Below are 20,758 nucleotides of genomic sequence, written 5' to 3'. Positions count from 1 at the left end.
TCTCGAATATACCCTACTGGCAAACAAAACCTTAGGTCGGCGTTTACATGTATAGGAGTGAATCGCTAATCTACTAAGTCGGAGAGAGCCAAAATACGAAATATTTTAATATAATCACTTTAATCTGACGCTAGATCCATGCGCTTGGGAAAATACTTGCCTTCTGTCTTTATTCAGTACATCTTATTTTACGTTTCGTACACACGAAAATCGGCACCCAAGACCAGTAATGCCGACCCCAGTATTTGCGAATGGCAATTAGCGATACGTTAGACTGCCAGAATGCTGACGTCACGAATGTCAAATTGCTTTCCAAACAAGGTTTAGTTCTTTCATATTTCTATTGAGCTCTTCCAAATGACGTCACAGGTTAATATAAAATGTAAAAAACAGATGATTGCCGACCACCGCCGACTTTTGTGTCTGGTATTTTCAATACGCCTATGAGGGTTGCGCATGTTGCAAAATCTGTGAATTTTTTCGTTCGCTTTAAAATTTATAAATCTCGGTCTATTCATTAGACAGCCAGCAGTGGGATTCTGTAAGCTACGTAGCAAGAAATTTCCTGTCTAGCCTATGCTATTTGTATACGATTGATGAGTCACTAGACAAGAGAAGTGTTTACAGAATCGGGCCTCAGTCGACTTACGATCATTTACATGAAACTCTGATATACTAATATATCAGTGTAACTTTAAAAATAAATCCTTTGAATTCAAATATAAACATAAAAAACATTTACAGCAGAAAAGGCGAAGGCGCTGGGTTAAACGTAGTCTCCACTAAAAACACGGAGGGGCGCTTTGACCCAAAATTTTACTATTAAGTTTCATATCTATCTTAATAGTAGATTATTTTCTTTTATCTATGTTGATGATCATGTTTGTGTTCAGGTTAATTTTCTCATGACTAATTACTATTTAATAATTTGATATTATTTTCATTTAAACCTCAATTTTTTAACCATTTTACTTTGACAACCATCCCTTGCTTGCTGTTTAACGAACTGCACCATTATTGAACAAAAATTTGCTAGTACCGAAAAAAAACTAGAAATCCCGGTTCCTTAGAGGCATGGTACCGAAATTACGGGTTCCGAGAAACAGCTGCGGTTCCGGAAACGCTATAACGTACCATAACCGTGAATCGCCCTATACAGGGTAAGTCTTAAATAAGTGCAAATATTTTTAGGGGTAGTAGGTATATTTTGACCCCAGAAATATGAAGATTTTTCCAACCCTGCTTTTTTATTAGTAGAAAACTTAAATAAAAAAAAATTAATAGATTGATAAAAAAATAGAGGTTGTCGTATTTGAAATAACAAGGTTTTTATGTAAAATAAATATTTAAAATAAATCATCAAATTTTGGTACCCCTGTATAAATTTAAGGGAGCAATACAATTTTTCAGTAAAGTTTATTTCTCTATCTTTAAACTCAGCACAAGAATTAATTCTAAAAAGTAATGTACAGGGTGTTGATACTCTATTCCATTGTAGCATGCATATTTAAATATCTTTAAATATCTCAAAAACCAAAGCTTGTAAACATATTAATATATAATAACCCTTATAATAAAGGCCTTATTTTGTGTCCAAGGATCCAAATATGAAATAAAATACCGGGTGTTCCATAAGAAAAAATATAACTTAGGTGTAAATCTTAGTTCTGACATTTATACCATTTCTGACAGTTCTGACATTCATTACCCTGTACATTTCAAAATAATTTTAAATTATGCACATGGTCTTTCCACATATGCCCATAAAATATTTTGTTTCTTCATATTTCCGTTTTCGTATAATCAACCGACACGAATGAGTTGCGCCACTCTGTATATAGGTGTTTGTTACGGGCGAGAATTAAGGGGCTCAGTTCATTAAGGTGAGTTAAGGTATCAGGACTGTGGGCACTCACCTTTATTCCCGTTCTGGACTCGTACCTGTTGATTTTTTGCTTGAACAAAACACTTGAGGATAGCGCGCGCTTGCTTGTGTACACTGTGTACTCGGCCGATCTTGTCTCTCTCTCGTCACGCTGCGTATTCGACTACGGCTACGTACCCACTAAGGTTTTTCGGGTAAAGGATGGGAGGAAGGGATAGAATCAACATACCGCCCACCAAAATGAAATATTTTCCATTTTCGTTTGAGAATAGTAAAGTAAAATAAAAAAAAAGTGAAAAAATGCGTTATGTTTAAAAGAAAGTAAGAGTGAAATTTATGAAGTTAAATTTAGGGGAAATTTAGAAAAATGCATTATTGGGGTTAATGCATGAGTGTAATTTAATTAAATATTAAGAGAGTTTACATTTGTTATAGAGTAGAGAAAAGTAATTGAATAAGAGATGTTAATTATGTTTATAATGAGATTATGTTTTTTTTGCGATTATGTTTTTTTTTAGAGAGTAAATTTTAATTATGAGATTTGCAGTACGGCAGTGGACATATCTTTGTCACTGGTCTTTTAAGAATGCCTTTTGCTGTTTTTAAAGTAACCACGCGTGTAACACGATCATGGCCCGGGTGAATCTCTAAGACTCTTCCAATGCTCCATTTGAGCGGAATAAGATTATCATCCTTTATTAAAACAACCGAGTTTATTTCTATTGGAATAGTAGAGTCATTCCATTTAGCTCTTTGTAAAAGTGTTTGAAGGTATTCTTTAGACCATCGGCTCCAAAAGCTTTGGTGCAAGCGTGATATCAACTGCCAGCGAGAGAGATGATTTAATTTTATCCCGGAAAGATCATCTTAAAAAATGTCCTGGAGTAAGAACTGACAAATCATTAGGATCAGAGCTTTGTGGACACAATGGACGAGAATTAAGCACTGCTTCTATTTGAACCAGTAGCGTATAAAATTTCTCATACGTGAGCAATTGATCACCAATAACCCTTTTAATGTGAGTTTTTACAGACTTTATTCCTGCTTCCCACAGGCCATCAAAATGAGGCGCGCTTGGAGGATTGAAGTGCCAGGAAATTTGTTCTTGCTCAGCGGCGGATTTTAGCATATTAATCAGTTCTCTAGAAGCTCCGACAAAGTTCGTTCCACAATCGGAATAAATATGATTGCAGCGACCTCTACGAGAAATGAATCGACGCATTGCACCCAGAAAAGTCTCGGAGGAAAGGTCGGAAACCAGTTCTAAGTGCAAAGCTTTCGTGGCCATGCACACAAATAAGCAAATATAGGCTTTACAGGACTTAGCACCTCGTGCACGATATCTTAATAAAGAGAATGGACCACCATAGTCGCATCCAACTTCAGAGAAAGGTTTTACTTGAGAAAGTCTTACAGCAGGAATATCTCCCATAATAGGAGGCTGAGGCATTACTGGATTAGCGCGAAAGCATTGAGGACATTTAAAGAGAACACTACGAATTGTTTTTCTAGCAGAAACAATCCAGTATTGTTGAGCGAGAATATAGTGAAGAGTTTGGGGACCGGGATGCAAATAGAGTTTATGAGTATATTCTATGAGTAGAGTAGTAAATTTATGATTATTGGGTAAGAGTGCGGGATGTTTTTGAGAGAAATTTAGAGAAGCATTGCGCAAGCGACCACCAACTCTAAGAATTCCATTGGTGTCGATAAAGGGGGTCAATTTTCTTAAGTATTTAGGTAGAGATTTGCAATTATTTATTAAGAGAATTTCCCTAGCATAATATTGTGATTGAACACATTTAATAATACATTCTAGAGTTTCATTTATTTCAAATTTCGAGAGAGGAGAGGTTTTACGAGATTTAGAATGTCGAGTATTATAGAGAAAGCGTCTGCAAAACGTGACAATATTTATAATTTTAGAGAAAGAAGAGAACTTTTCAAAGAGAGTATCAAACAATGAGGGCTGTGAAGTACATGTCAATATAACTTTTCGTTGTTCTTCTTCAATTTCAGGGAAAGTAAAGATTGATTGCGGCCAATAAGATCCGGTTGGCTTAGCCATGGAGGTCCCGCCCACCATAAGGCATTGTCGAGTAACTCGCTAGGTTGAAGACCACGAGAACCTGGATCAGCGGGGTTGTCTTTGGAGACTACATGACGCCAACAAGAAGGAGGTAATTTCTCTTGAATTTGGGAAACTCGATTGCTCACAAAGGTGTTCCACTTATATGGTTCACTTCTAAGCCAATGTAAAACAACCATCGAGTAGGACCATATAATCGTACTAACATTAATAAGTTTATTAGTAAGAGAAGTTCTAACGAAATCAATTAACCTGGTCAGAAGTAAGGCTGCACAGAGTTCCAGTCTTGGAATTGAGATTTTTTTGAGTGGAGCTACTTTGCCTTTAGCGCAGACATAATTTGTTTTTACAGAGTTATCTGGAAGAATTATCCTGAAATAAATTACTGCACAATAGCCTTTTTCACTGGCATCACAAAAACCATGTACTTCCAGGGATAAATATTTGAGAGTGAGAAAATATCGAGTAACTTTGAGAGAGAAAATGCAAGGTAATTCTTGAACGAGTTGATACCAAGAAGTAGCAATGTTATTGGGAGCAGATCATCCCAATGTATACCTAACTTCCACAAATCTTGTATAATCAGTTTTAGGTGAAGAGTGAGAGGAACTCACATGCCACAGAATGGATCGAATATGCTTGCGAGTTGTGAAAGAATATTGCGTTTGTTACAGATTTTGTTTGTCAAGGACAACGCTGGTGAATCAAAGAAAAATTCATCTGTAGAGGGATTCCAGTTTAGTCCTAGAACTTTAGAGGAAGAAAGAGAATTTATATTTAAAGAGAGAGAAGAATCCATTTTGCATTCATTTGGAGATAACTGAGAAAGAAAATCTGAGCTATTCTAAGTCCATTTTCTAAGTTCAAAACCGCTGTGTTTGAGTATAAAAATGAGATCGCGTTGAATTTTTATAGCAAGAGAAAGAGAATCGCAACCAGATATAATATCATCGACATACGTCTCCATATCTAAAATCTTTGATGCTTCGGGATATTTTACTAAATTTTCTAAAGCAATTTGTTTTATAACTCGAATGGCTAAAAATGGGCTACAGCTTAAACCAAAAGTAACACGAGTAAGTTTGTATTCTTGAATGGGCTCATTAGGGTAAAATCGCCATAAAAATTTTAGGTATTAAGTATGATTTTCATTAACAAGAATTTGACTAAACATTTGTTTAATATCGCTAGCAAATACAATAAAAAGCGATCTAAATCGAAGCAAAATAGATAAAATATCTGACTGTAATTTTGGCCCAGTTAAGAGAGTGTCATTCAAAGATTTATTTGTGTAATCTCGAGCGGAAGCATCAAAGACAACTCTAAGTTTGGTCGTGAGACTATCTGGTCGGATTACGCAATGATGAGGCAGATAATAAGAATAAGCGTTGGGAGAAGGATTTTGCACGGCAATCATATATTGAGAATCTAAATATTCACGCATGTAATTAGAATATTGAGAATAAAGTTGGGGGTTTCGAAGCAATCGTTTTTCAAGCGAGAAAAATCTACGAAGGGCGACATCTCTAGAACCTTCAAAGATCGGTTCCAAAGTTTTAAATGGTAAAGATACTTTATAATGTCCAGAAAGAGTGCGTGAAAATGTTTTACAAAAGTGTTCTTCGGCAAGCTTTTCATCTGAAGAAAGCGTCGAGGATTGTGGAACATCCTCTAACTCCCAGAATCTTTGAAGTGATTGATCCAAGGAAGCATAAGAGGTAAGAAAGTATGAGTTTACAGAGAGTGAAACACTAGATGTTTTAACTCTTCCTGTAATTATCCATCCAAATATAGTTTCTAAAGCGACGGGTTGATCTGGATCTGAGAGGAGTTTGTTTCCTGTTATCAAGAAACCATAAATATCTGCACCCAAAAGTATATCTACGGGTTTAGAGAGGTGAAAGTTGGGATCAGCTAAGGGCAATTGAGAAAACTTTGAGAACTGTTCAACGGGAAGAGAATTAATCGGTAAATTATCACTAATTTCGTTTAATATAATAAACTCCAAGGAGTAGATCGGATCAGACTTTCCAATAGGTTTAATGTTGCATCTAACACCGTGAGAACCTTTGGAAATATTTTTCCCGATGCCACACAATTGGATGGGGAGGAAAAATTTAGATAAACCTAATTTATTAAAACAAGATTTTGAAATAAAGTGACTTTCACTTCCACTGTCAATTACAGCGCGTATTACATGAAAATTACCCCACGCATCTTGAACATTGATTAATGCTGTAGAAAGAAGAGCTTTATTCTTATGTTTTGCAAATAAATTTGTAGATACAACTTCTGAGATAGAGCTGCTTGCTTGCAGAACTGGAAGAGTTTGCGATGAAGTGGATGGAGGAACGTTTACAGGAGTTGTTATTTGACCTTCGAAATGTAAAAGCGAATGATGTTTTTTGCCACAAGTTCGGCATGAGGAACGAGAATTACAACTCTTAGAAGAATGTCTAGTGCCGAGACAGTTTGAGCACCAACTTCGGGATTTAATTAAATCATATCTCTGTTTTGGAGTAAAAGCAATAAAATCTGGACAGTTATAAATAAAATGATCCTTGTTACAAACTTGACAAGTTAAATTTTGTTTCAACTGAGTGTTGACAACAAAGGAAGAGGTAGGTTTATTTTTATAACTTTTTTGTGAATACTTCGTTTTAGTTTTGTCATAATTACTATTTTTATTAAAATGAGAAAACGATTTAGTTAGAGAGATTGTATCTTTAGCTGAACATTGTTTTTCTAAAAATTCAATGAGTGTATCGTATGATTTGAGGTATAGCATATCTTGTGATAAAACAGAGCCACATTCCAGTTCAAAATTAGTTTGCAAAATTTCTGGAAGTCTATCATAAATCATATTAAATAGCACAAAACTCCAGCTCTCTGTGGGAAAACCCAAGTTATTTAAAATTGTAATATTACGAGTATAAATATCAATCATATTTCTTAGAGCTTCATGATTATTTTCGTTAGAGATGGGCTTAATATTTTCTAGAGCCTGCCAGTGAGCTTTTGCAATCAAACGTTTCTTATCGTACTTATTTTTTAAGGCTTGATATGCTATATTATAATTTTGATTGGCAAGTGGAGTACTAGATACCAAAGCTAAAGGAGGACCTCGTAAGAAACTCACTAGATAGTTGTATTTCGATATATCACTAAGAGACGAGTTACAGTGTATAAGAGAATCAAACATATCGATAAATGTTTGCCAATGTTTAAATTCACCATCAAAATGGGGTACCTCAATTTTAGGAAGTTTTACCGAACATTGAGCAGTAGTGTTTTTGTAATTGTGTAGTATCCAGCTCCGATTTCGTTTGCGGAATAAATTTGTGAATAATGCTTCAATGTGAAAATAATAATCATTAAATTCAGTTTGAATTTTGACATGAGGATCAATATCGCCATTATCCTGTGCGGAGACTAATAAAATTATATTATTATGAATCTTATTAAAAGTTTTATAAATATCTTCTAAGTGTTTTGCTCTACATCTAAAGTTAGGGTGAAAATTTGGATCTTCAAGAGCTTGATCAGCGGATTTTTTAAGTTCTTTAATTTTAGTAAGTTCTACAGAGCGTTGAGCTATAAGAGTTTTTAATTTGCGAGCGTCTGCAGACATAGCGAAAATGAGTATAATAATTAATTAGAGCGTAAGAGAGAAATGGAATGCTATAATGTGAGAAAATAAAATATAGAATATAATAATTAACTGAGAGAGAGAGAGAGAGAGAATGATATATTCTACAATAAAATATTATATGAGAAAATAATTATTATATTTTTACCTTATAAGGTGAGAAAATAAAATATTATAGAATATAATAATTAACTGAGAGAGAGAGAGAGAGAGAGAGAGAGAATGATATATTCTACAATAGAATATTATATGAGAAAATAATTATTATATTTTTACTTTATAAGGTGAGAAAATAAAATATTATAGAATATAATAAGTAACTGAGAGAGAGAGAGAGAGAGATAGAGAGAGAGTAATTAACTAAGAGAGTAAGAGAGAAATAGAATAATTCACTGAGAGAGTGTATGTGTGTGTGTGTGAGAGAGAGAGAGAAAATAATTATTATTTTTTTAATTAAAATTAATTATATATTATAATAATAATTATTATTTATTAATTAAAAATTAAATTATTAAGAGAGAGAACAGAGTAGAGTTGAGACTAAATGCGTATCGATAAATTTGAGCGTGAAAAAGAAATATCCGGACCAGTATCGCGAAACAGCGCTAGATATCGCTTTTAACACCGGTACGGCAATTTAAAAATCGATCGGTCGGTGGCAAATTCCTGGCCAGTGGAACCAGTGACAAAAAATGTACTACCTTTTTTTACTGCGTTAAAGAGAAGATAAATATAGATTTTGTTCGAGAATTTATTTTATTGAATATATTTAAAATAATATATTACAAAAATATTAATGATATTTAGATAATTTTGAGAAATTAATTATGATAATCAATTTAATTGAGTATAAGTAAAATATGTATGTAGTTCAGAAAGGGATCTGCGGCGGAAGGACCAATGTTACGGGCGAGAATTAAGGGGCTCAGTTCATTAGGGTGAGTTAATGTATCAGGACTGTGGGCACTCACCTTTATTCCCGTTCTGGACTCGTACCTGTTGATTTTTTGCTTGAACAAAACACTTGAGGATAGCGCGCGCTTGGAGGTGTACACTGTGTACTCGGCCGATCTTGTCTCTCTCTCGTCACGCTGCGTATTCGACTACGGCTACGTACCCACTAAGGTTTTTCGGGTAAAGGATGGGAGGAAGGGATAGAATCCAACAGTGTTCCATTTAAAAAAATTTCGCGATCCACTCACACTTTTTTGAGCCACCCTTTAGAAGTTCAAATATTTTCCTCAAATACATCCTAATACATACTTTATGTCTGGACTACAAAATTCATTTTTTTATAAAAAAAATTATATATAATCCTATAATAAAAAACGCAAGTTTTTTATTATAGGAGCTGCAGATGCCCGACGCACTATTGCCGGACCCTGTAGAATCAAGGTTATTACATTGTTGGTGATAAATTAAAAATATTAGTATTATGAACATTTTATTCCACCCGACTCTAGTTCGACATATTCTCAACGAATTGTGATCCTAAACCGACCAATCAAATGTAAAGTTTCAGGCATCCGCGTCCGCTTCTCGCAAAAAACAAAAATTTTGTTTTTTATGAAGCATCGCGCTGAACATCTAGGTGCGTGGCGAAGTGCGAGGCTCCAGTATGTTTTGACGCATAAATTTGTACATGTTTGATTCAGCATCGCCGGATGGCGCATCGCGTCGAGATGAAATGCCCCGCACTATGTTTGTACGATAGTCGCCATGCATCCTACGCGCACTTACTCGCCGTTTTAAAACAGTGCGCGTAGGATGCATCGCGGCTACCATCCTGGCGAGCAGCACGGCCAGCATCTTGGCGAGCATCGCATCGAGATGCCTCAGTATGTTTGTGCCATTAGAAGTCCCACCTTACAAATTTGATGGTGGTAGTTTTAATACTGTTGCGGACCGGTGTGGACTCGACCTAACCTAACAATATGGCCCGCCCTCGGATGACCTTAGCATCGCATTAAAGAATAGACACCGCAATGCTTCATTCGAAGATTCGAGAAGGATCGAGTCCCACTGGAATGGAGTAGTACCATAGACTTAAAATAAAATATAGACTGAGCATCTCATTCATAAATAGCTGGAACATGCGGTCAGACAATATCTTGTTACTGTTGTGTTATTGTTTTAGGTTATAACGAGTGCGACACGAGCGATGGATAGGTTGTCTCTGTCGTAACGGTCGTTCCCTGACGACTCTGCCGAGAAACACAACACTGTCTTTCGTTTCTCAAGTATACCTGAACTCTCCGTCTCATAGCCGGGTAATTTTTTTATTTTAATGAAGCTATAATTAATTTAAAAATATATCGTATTTAAACTTTTTTATATTTTATTAAGATTTAGGACAGGTTTTTTAAATAAAAGTTTAGAAAAAACTTCTTAGAGTCCAAAAAGGATAAAAATAATAAAATACACGTTATAGAAGAAATTTTATAATCGAAATTATGTAATTTTTGAAATTAATAATAAATTATTAATTTTAGTCAAACATTTACAACCCCTAATATTAATCAAAACAGGATTTATTCCACAGATATAATAGAATCGGCGACAGGGAGAGAAAAAAAATGATTGTTGTAATTTTTTTCTGGTTAAGTGATGTCTTATGTAAATTAGAGAAAACATAAATCTGTTTCATTAAAGCAAGGAAGATGATAGGAAGTGGATAAAATGAAAACTAAATTTATTTAACTCGGTACTGTCTTTATTATACCGGGTGCGTCCCAAAAGTGGCTCATCCCCCATAATTTTTTTATATTTTCAAATAAAAAAACAAGATTTAGCATGTTAGTATATGACATAAATTAGGATCGATTGACGCATTCAATTGTTTTTGGTCACTTCCTGTTTCACCGAAAATGACTATAACTTTTAATTTTTAAACGGCACCCTCGGTATATTTCTACTTTATTCGATAGAAAATGACACTCTGAATAGAATGACATATCATATGTCAACTTTTGACATTTTCGCATATGGTTTAATTGTAATTGTAACACGCGGTTCATAACGACAATTTGACTCGAAATACCAAGTGTGTGGTATCAATATATTCATAAAAAAATGCTTTTTCCAAATATGCTAATGAGTCACCCTTGTTTCATTTGAAAAAATTGACATATGTATGATTAAAAATACGATTTGTACATCTTTTAACCGGCCTAGACAAGACACGAAACCTATTAGACAATCAAAACTATTTTTCCAAGGCTCCTTGATTAAAACTTAGTGTTTTTAATAACACCATGGCACCCTGGATTGAAATTTAAAATAGGATATGTTTTTAAGCGACAATGTCAAAAGTTGACATATGATATGTCATTCTATTCAGAGTGTCATTTTTTATCGAATAAAGTAGCAATATACCGACGGTGTCTTTAAAAATCAAAAGATGTAATCATTTCGGTGAAACAGGAAGAGACCAAAAACAATTGAATACGTCAATAAATTCTAATTTATGTCATATACCTACTAACATACAAATCTGTTTTTTTTATCTGAAAAAATAAAAAAGTTATAGGGGGTGAGCCACTTTTGAGACGACCCGGTATATTAAAAAATATTGTTTCATAATGTAATATCATTTTAAAATTCTTGTATGTTATTTTAGATTCTGAAGATAATTTTAGAATAAACCGGAATATATTTTTAATAAAAACATTATTAATTATTAACAGGGTTATAATTATGATTTTGTTACAATGTAAGTAAGTAAATAATGTAATGTAAGAGAAAAAATTCAGATTTTACATTTTACTAAAAACTAAAATATTATCTAAATAAGCCCCTTTCTACAACAACGCCACTGACTCCCAATGGATAAATTGAGAGTTGCCTACCGGTCAAAAGTCGTTTCAAGACTTAAATGGATTATTTAAGTCAAATTTCTTGCAAATTTGGCACTGGCGAACCATATTTTATATTTTTTGAACAGAAAAAGTCAATAAAATAAACACTTAAGGACTACAAGCTAAGAAAATGCGTTAATACAGCCGGGGAGATAGCGGCAACAAAGCTTTACCGCACACGTGCGACACGTACTACAAGGTAATAAATGAATGAATAGGCTCCCTCGCCTCTAATCGGTGTTGTCATATTGTAAAGAACTTATCCTTATTAAACAGTATCCCACTTATAATTTAGTAGTATAAGGACTATTTAATACATCTATGGAATATTAAAACCTACTTTATTAAACTGTAGTATTAATATCTCAATATATGGGTATAACAAGAAAAAAAATATTGATAATATTAAAGACGTGACAACATAGGCTGGATGAGGAAGGCTCGGTCGACTGTACCCAGAAGTAAACATGTGTACAAAAAAGGTTGTTTGTCCGCGTTGAGATGTAAATAGTGTAGTCTATATTTTATTTTAAGTCTATGAGTAGTACATACGAGAACATTCGAAAACCTTCTCTATGCACCTAACGATCTATGGCCTATTCTAGATTTCTTTTGCTGTAGGTATAAAAGCCGGCGGCTGTGGCCCAGAGAGGGCAGTTATAAATATACCAGTGCAGTTGACGCGCTAAAATTCAAAATAAATTCTTAGTTATAAATCGTTTGTAAATAGTTCTATAAGTCTTTTATCGTTATTGTTTTTGTTAATTAGTGTTAAATAAATAGTGTTTAAATAAATTGTGACTTTCTATCCACACGGAACCGACGAAAAACGTAACAATACTATATCTTTTTTGAAATTATTTATCTAAGTAAATACAGTTTTGATTTATGAATATAAAAATTTTGGCTGCATATTATATTAAGGCTATATCTGCGCTGCGGACTAACTTTGCACCCTTTTAACTTTTTCATTATACTTGTTTGGTTTCTTTACATTTTTTGTTATTTTTTGCGTAAGTAAAATTTAAAATATACATGCTATTAAGTTGTCTCAATTTTTTTTATTTAACATTTTTTATAATTCCTAAAACAAACGAAATAATGAACTTTATCATTGACTCTTACCCAGGTAGATTATATATTAATATATTTTCAATGTAAAGACATGAAAAAGAGATCTATATAACGAAGCATACTTAAAAGCGTATTAAACAACCTTTTCCTCTTGGAGGGAGAGATAACAAGGATCCTGTTGCTATGGAAAATCGGGCTTGTGGGGAGATTTAATGGATCCAAACAGTAAAAAACTTTTAATTCGGGTTATAGCTTTTCCGGTAAAGGTTTACGAGTATTATTCTTTTGGGAATATGAAAATATAACGAAAGATTTTTATGACATCTGTTTATTGCTTGGAAAATGGTCTGCGAATTTTAGAAAGAACAAAATCAAAATAATACAGTATGTTTTATTTTATATTCATATTTTGATGTATTAAGATATTTATCCAGCTTTTTGGGAGGTTAATGTATTTTTTGTTGTTTCAGATTTAGTCATGTAATGTTAAGAGCGAAACTACTCGAATGGATATAAAAATTAAAATCCGGTAAGTAAATAATATTTAAGTTATCAATTCAACCTTTGAGAAATTAGTATAGACGAATAGAAGACCAGCCTACTAGTAACATAGCAAGTTGCCGGACGAATTTACGTTTACCCGTTTTGCGTTCGTACTCGAGAGTCACTGTCGGCTAGTCGGCTGGTCAGGCAGTACGCAGTTGCAGTTGTGCTTGGACGGCTCGGTCATGACAGACTAGGAATACGACTCGAGGAGTGCCGAGTATTTATTATTTTCATTTTAAGTGTTTACCTTCACTTAAGGTAACATTTAAAATGAAAATACTTAAATATTTATTATTTGAGTGTGTTTACAAGCCAAAACTAAAAATAAATAAATTCTCTAAAACCAAAAAAAAACTAAAATATGACTCTAAATAAAAAAAGTTATAACAAGTGTTCAAAAAGACCATCTTCTTGTACTAGACAGAAGCCTAGGCGGTCGTAAAATCCCCGTCTGACATTGGCTAACTTATTAGGGCTAAGGTAAACTAGCCAATTAATGACCGCTTAAGCAGATACTCCAACTTTATTTCAGTACTGTTTTTTTCTGGAACTGACTAAAATTCAACATATATTTCTTTAGGGTACTTTGAAGTATTGTCTTTCATAAAATCATGCAATTTTGTTATAATTTTGTATTATAACTTAAATATTAACGGATATTCGGAAAAAAGCAGGTTTAACCAATTATTGACCAGTGTAAAGTTGAAGATATCTAATTAGTGACCATACGCATATCCAATTATTGACCGGCCACATTAAATTGATTATGTGAATTATACTTACTTATTGCTATACTTTTGGATATAAAACAACAAAATTTTAATTAAAACTTTATTTTTTAAATACCTACATAAATTAATTAATAATCACAAACATATCATACCACTAACTTAGAAAAATATATTTATACCTAAGTACCTACTTTTGTTCAGTACTTTTTTCTAAACAAATACGAAAAATCACATAAACTTATTTTTTAAGGTAATTTTATTATGTAATTATGCAGGTACGTCCATAAATTCTTTGGTTTAACTTACTAAATGTAAGTATATATTATAAATTGCACATTAACTATTTATACCTAGGAACTAAGTAGTAAGGAAACTACTTAGTTCGTTGGTAATTTATAATAAATATTAACATTAATCGATAATAATTCATTAATACATATAACAACTAATTAATACAACACTTATTAATGATAAACCATTTGTTTAAATCTGTATGGCACATTTATAAAATTAGCAACAAGTTAAGTACCTTTCGTAAAAGAAATGTTAAATTTTGTCTTTATTCGTATGAACAAAATGTATTATTTCAAAAAATACTTTATCAAAAATTGTTACTACATGTTTCTCAACAAAGTCTAACAAATTTGAATTAATAATTATACTAAACTGTCTATATCCTTGACACTATAAATACCTCTCTTGTTTATCATTTTTGGTTCTGTTATATTCGTTATAGTGTCTGCTTCTTTATACCATAATATATCTTCGGGATATGGCCATTTCCAGTTTAACCCACTTGGTGTCATTGCTGTCACTTTATATTCAATTTCAGAATTTTGATTTCTAGTATCTAAAATCTTGCCAGGAAAATATTTTTGTTCATACCTGACAATACAGAAATTGCCGACAAATTTTTTTTTATTAATTTTTTTTCTCAAATTATTGGATAAGGGTGTTTCAGTTTGGTTTATCTCAGGTACTGCGTTCTTATTCAATTTACTTTCTTTTTTATTTAAACGTACCTGTTTTCGAATATTTTTTTCTTCTACTTGTTTACTCCTAATCTCTTCTTTTCTTTTATGATATTGTTGCCATTCTTCCGATGATGCGACTGCTGGTACTTTTTCTTTTTTTCTTTTTTTCGTTTCTATATTTTCTTTTGAATCAGGCCAAAAAAGTGCCCTTTTAAAGGGAGTGGGAATAGAGTCGGGAGTTGTCGTAGAAATTTTATTAGGTTGCTCTCCAATTGTGGTATTTTCTATTGAACTTAATGCAGATACGTTGTTTTGTTTTTGGACATTTGGGGATGGTGTTGACTCTAATTGTAATATATTAGTATTAGAATTATTTGGTTCTAGAATTTCTATAACAATACTGTTTTCTTCTTTTGGTGGAACAGCAACACGATTGGGTTCTTTTATTGAATCAGTATCTAAAATTTCATATTCTTGATTTATATCAAATGGGATAACCAAACTGTCTCCGTCTAAAATAATTCTATCAATATTAGACATATCTGCATTCTCTTCCAGCACTTCTGTAATAATATTATCTATGCTCTTTGATGGTGAAGAATTTGCAATTGGTAAAATGTCTTGGTTTATTTCCATATCGATTTCCTCATTTTGCTGACTTTCGTCATGTTCATTATATTTATTTTTCTCTGCCTTTAAAAACTTCCAGTATTCATATAATCCCGTGTCTCTGGTATCACCCTTCCAAACGGCTCCAGTATTTTTAAATATTTCAATTTTATCGGGAAGATCCATTTCCATCCTTTTTAAAACAGTATTTATAGTGTAGCAATTGTTATATTGTTTTTTAATAGTACTTTGGCAAGCTTCAGAAATTTCTATGTCATTTTTGAAATATTTGGAAAAATTTATATTATCCACTTCAAAAGGAAATAATCCTGTAGCTCTAAATCCATTTGAAATTATTTTTGTTTTATTTTCCATTTCGTCTATCGATTTTTGAAGCAGCGGCGCAAAATCTTCTCTGGATATTTTAGCTCCATTGTTCTCTAAACGCCATGTGTGTACGACCGTTTTCCAAGACATTTTTAATGGCCTGAAAAATGCAACATCTAGTGGCTGAATTATATGAGTCGCATTAGGATACAGAGCGACCAAAATAATTTTCTTTTCAGAACAGAATTTACTAAGAGTTAGAGTAAGATGAGAAGAGTGTCCATCAACAAATAAAAGCACGGGAAACGAAATATTATTTTCCGTCAGCCATTTGTAGAATACATTGGCAATGTATTCAAAAAAGGTTTCACCTGTCATCCAACCATTGTCACTACGACCAAGACCCCAATGTTTAGGTGCTTGATTACTTATTTTTGGTGGTATACGTTTGTATGGAAAAACCACCATCGGTGGTGGCAAATCTCCAGCGGCATTGCACATAATGAGCGTTGTCAAACATTCCTTGTCATCATTACTAGAAAAAGAATAAACTGCTTTTTCCCCCTTTCTAGCCAGCACACGATTTCCCTTCGGGCTCAAAAAAAAAGCGGACTCGTCACAGTTGTACACCCGTTTTGGGTCCTCTAACACATTCTCCAAATTATTATTTTTTAAATATGTATATACTTCGGCATGCCAATTCCTTAAACTGTTTTCATTTAGTGTCGATCTAGGCTTGGATAAATTTTGGGCTACTCTAACTGCTATTTCGGGATGTCTCTTCTCAAAAAGCTGATGCCATTTTATTGTTGGACGACCGCTTGGAAACGGATTTTCTTTCTTCATATATTTAAAAAGTAATTCTATGCTATCTGCCAATTGATTCCGGGTAGCAGGAAAGCCTCTATTACTGACGAAGATTAACCATTTTACAAGCATATCTTCTTCATCACTTGACAGTAATGTGGGTGGCCCTGGTTTGCCTGTCATGGGAATTTTGCCAGAATTTTTATATATCAGTGTGGTTTTTGGTATATTGAAAGCTTTACTGGCATTTCCATAGGACATGCCGTTTCCCACGGCAAGTAGAGCGTTATCAAGCATCTGCCTGGTGTATAATTTCCGTTTTTTATTTTGTGGGGGCATTCTGAAAAAATGTAAAGTACTTAATACTTAGTACCGCATTTTTTCCTTAAAGGAATTACAAATGCTAAATTGCTAGTAAAATGGCGTATATTTTATATAAAATTAAAAATACGTGTTTAACGTCCAATTAACAAGTAACTAACAAGGCTATTTAATCCAGACACTTAGTTAAGAGTGAACAAAAATTCTGTTTTACCGCAAAACTAAATAATGACCTATATAGTGCCCTATTTGTGACCACACTATTAATATTAAAAATAATACTATACTTTAACATATTACGCTGAAAATCATTTGGTCAAAATAAAATGTAATGAATCGTTTTATTAGTTTCATGGTTTTGAGGTAAATAATTTGCTATTAAAATACTGAAAATAGCAATCTCCATGCAGTTGTGTCTGTGAATCAATTATTGACCGACCGGTCAATAGGTAAAATCCTTTAGATCCAATTACTGACCAAAGGAAAGCTAAATAATGACCGATGCTTAATCCTAATAGTGACCGCATATTTGTTTTAAAAATACTAATTATGGTCAAAATATTATCATGGTCATTATTTGGCCTACGTGTAGTTTAGTGTATTATTAGTTTATTTTTCAATAAAAAAAATGTCTCAGTATTAAAATAGATAAAATAAAAGGAATTATAATTAGTAATGCAATAAACCAATTATTGACCGGTCGGTCAATAATTAGATTTTCTGTGGTTAAACGCACCCAAATATTGACCGATAATTATTTTACATAAATGTTATAAAATATTTAATTTAAAGTATGCAATTGTCAAAAATATACCTTTATTAATGTCTAGAAACTCAAATATTGAAGTAATATGCTTACCTTAATTGTATTCGCCTCGAACAAACAAAGCACGCTGTTAACACCTTCGACACCTAATAACGACTAAACGGGCTGATCTCCCGCGCCCCTACGCTTTAAATAAATTGGCGGCTGATTTAAAAAAGTAAATATCAAAATTATGTGAAAAACATTAACCTTAAATATGTCTAAATGAAATGGAGGCGTTGAATTGTTTATAAATGTTTTAAAATTCTTATTTAAGAAGTATATAGACAAAATCGGTCAACAATTGGCGATCGGTCACTAATTGGCTACTTACCTTAATAGTTTGGAAAGCATCTCGTATTATTATTTGAAGCTCATCCAGATTATTAGCCCTATTATGACCATACACTTTGAATTTTACATAACCCCACAAAAATAAGTCATTGGGAGAAAGATCTGGTGATCTAGCGGGCCACAAAATAGTTCCATATCCACTAATTAAACGATTGGGAAAAGTATTGTTCAAATATTCTTGAACAATACGGGCATTGTGGGCAGGACAACCACCTCAGCAATTAGATTACTTGAAAAGGGGGGATTTTGATCCGCGGTAGCACAAATGAACACTGGCTTTAACTCCTGTTCTTCATTAATCAACACATCAGGCTTTTTGTGTTTTTGTGGGAACACGCACCCATGTGTTTCAAAATTATTAATAACTCTTGATATAGTAGATAAAGATGGAATTGGCCTGTTTACAAAAGTTTGTGGAAAAATTGTTTGTATATCCCGAAAAGACCTATTTTAGAAATACCATTTTACAATTTGAATTTTCTCACGAACTTCGTAAACATCCATTAGTTTACTTAAAAAATAAATTTTACACGAGAACTGTCGCGAGAATCTATGTATTTTGGCTATTAAAACACGAATAAATACAAATTATGAAACATTCTTTATGAAAAGCAGTTCTGTTCATATTTCATCAAAACTTGGAAATCTAAACGAAAAAAAAATACACACTATAGTTTGTATCCATTGTTCCGTTAAAATGAATAAAAGTAGAACTAGCTTTTACTCTTAACTGAAAGTATAAATATACTCACGTGTTCTCACGTTCATTATACCGTTGATTGAAAGAATTGGGAAGATACACAACCCAATGGGCGAATTCGAGACAAGGCTGATTTCATTTCTCCTTACCTCTCAAGTGCTGTACGGTGGTGACACCAATCGATCTGCCGTCAACGCATAAAACACTTATTTTCTCTAATTCGGCCAGCGAAAGCATATTGAAGACTGTGATTAAAATGTGTAATATCTGTAATACGTTTGACGAAAATTTCTTTAGATGAAAATTAATCATATAATATTATATTAAATTGTTTAATGACAGAAAATCTGTATTATTAACGTACTGTACCCAAAATCCGTAAATCTGCGGATTAATGAGTAATTTTGGCAACACTGTCTCCGGCAACCACTCACTCTCTGGACTGAAAGGATAGTGATGTTAATATTTCAGAAATTTTTGATTGTTGCAGGAAATTTCCGAAACTTTCGGAAACTTTCGGAAATTTATGAAATTTTGGGAAATTTTACAATTTTACAAATTTTTTGTTGATACAATAAAGGAATAAATTATGTAGATAGACATTTGATAACAACATGTAAGTGGAAAAAGAAAACAATAAACATAATATTAGTTGTTATATTTTTAATAAACAATACTTAACTCATAAAAGTCATAAACATAACACATAACAAAATCAATCATCAAAATTTGCCATAAAGAATTCTTTTGAGTTGCTAGATAATTTGAAAAATATTGAAGTTCCACATAATGCAACACTCGTTTCTTTCGATGTCAAAAGCCTGTTCACTTCTATCCCAACCCATGAATTGTCCTCTATTATTTATGAACTAATTGATAAATCTAATCTTAATATAATAGTAAAATCAGATTTAATAACAATTATTGAAACTTGTTTAGAACAAAACTATTTTCAGTATAACAATGAAATATTTAAACAGAAAGATGGGTTACCGATGGGTTCCCCAATTTCACTGTTATTCGCAGAAATATTTATGGCAGATTTTGAAAAGAAGCTATTTAAAAACAAGAGTAGTTTAATATGAAAAATAAATTATTGGGCAAGATATGTAGATGACATTTTTTGTATTTGGTCAGGCACCGAGAGAAATTTAAACAGTTTTTTAACATTATTAAATTCAATTAACCCGAGAATACAATTTACTATTGAAAAGGTATTAATACCATCAATTTTCTTGATGTTACAATTATAAAACAGTCTAATAGATTACAATTTGATATTTACAGAAAACCCACTACCACAGACACTGTAATACATAGTCAATCACACCAATCCTGGCAAATCAAAATGTCACCCTTTCATAGTTTAATTCATAGATTAGTAATGTTTCCACTGAGCCCAGAGAATTTTAAAAAAGAGTTAAATATTATTAAACAAATCGCCATCAACAATGGATATAAGTGTTCCCTTATTGATAATATGCTAAAGAAAAACAAAAGAAAATATTAATGAAAAATTTTTATTCCGCTAATTCTAAAGACAATAACAATTATCGACTTTTTAAACTACATTCCTAATTTAACTAACAAAATATCAAATAATCTCAATAAAATAGGATGTAAAACTATTAACGTAAATAATAGAAATTTAGGTCAAATTTTATTAAATAATAAAGACAAAACTAATGTCAAAAATAAGTCGGGTGTATATAGGGTGGATTGCAATGATTGTGATGCCGTGTACATAGGCCAAACAGGTAGAAATTTAGATATAAGGATTAAAGAACATGTAAAGTCTATTAATAATCTCCAGCATAGTTCTGGTCTTGCAACTCATTGTATAGTAAATAATCATAAAATTAATGAAAACTCAATTAAGTTACTACAGAGAGAAACAAAAAGTAGACGCTTAAATTACATTGAACAGTTAGAAATACTAAAATCTGTTAAAAACGAAAATAATGTTAACGACCAACAAGGATTTCTAAACACATTTTTTATTACCCCTATTGTAAACTCTCTGAACCCAC

At 32.6% G+C, this 20,758-nt stretch overlaps 2 protein-coding genes across 6 annotated transcripts in view; one reads left to right on the top strand and one right to left on the bottom strand.

The window, feature by feature from the left end:
* The window catches only part of LOC115890429 (cAMP-regulated phosphoprotein 21), a 90,272-nt gene that overhangs the window by 7,145 nt on the left and 62,369 nt on the right, over nucleotides 1-20,758 (top strand). For all 5 annotated transcript variants that reach the window (XM_030910653.1, XM_030910655.1, XM_030910654.1 and 2 more), the window contains exon 2: nucleotides 13,025-13,083. The gene's annotated coding sequence lies outside the window, so the exon portion shown is untranslated. The remainder of the gene's footprint in view (nucleotides 1-13,024; nucleotides 13,084-20,758) is intronic.
* LOC115890406 lies at nucleotides 2,748-3,335 on the bottom strand. Its single transcript, XM_030910635.1, has one exon. It carries the CDS (start codon nucleotides 3,333-3,335, stop codon nucleotides 2,748-2,750), a length of 588 nt encoding a protein of 195 aa, XP_030766495.1.

This window comes from Sitophilus oryzae, unplaced genomic scaffold (genome assembly GCF_002938485.1).
Source record: "Sitophilus oryzae breed Bouriz unplaced genomic scaffold, Soryzae_2.0 scaffold_864_pilon_pilon, whole genome shotgun sequence".
Lineage (NCBI taxonomy): Eukaryota > Metazoa > Arthropoda > Insecta > Coleoptera > Curculionidae > Sitophilus > Sitophilus oryzae.
The sequence above is the reverse complement of the archived record's forward strand: the minus strand, read 5'-3'. Positions and strand labels throughout refer to the sequence as shown.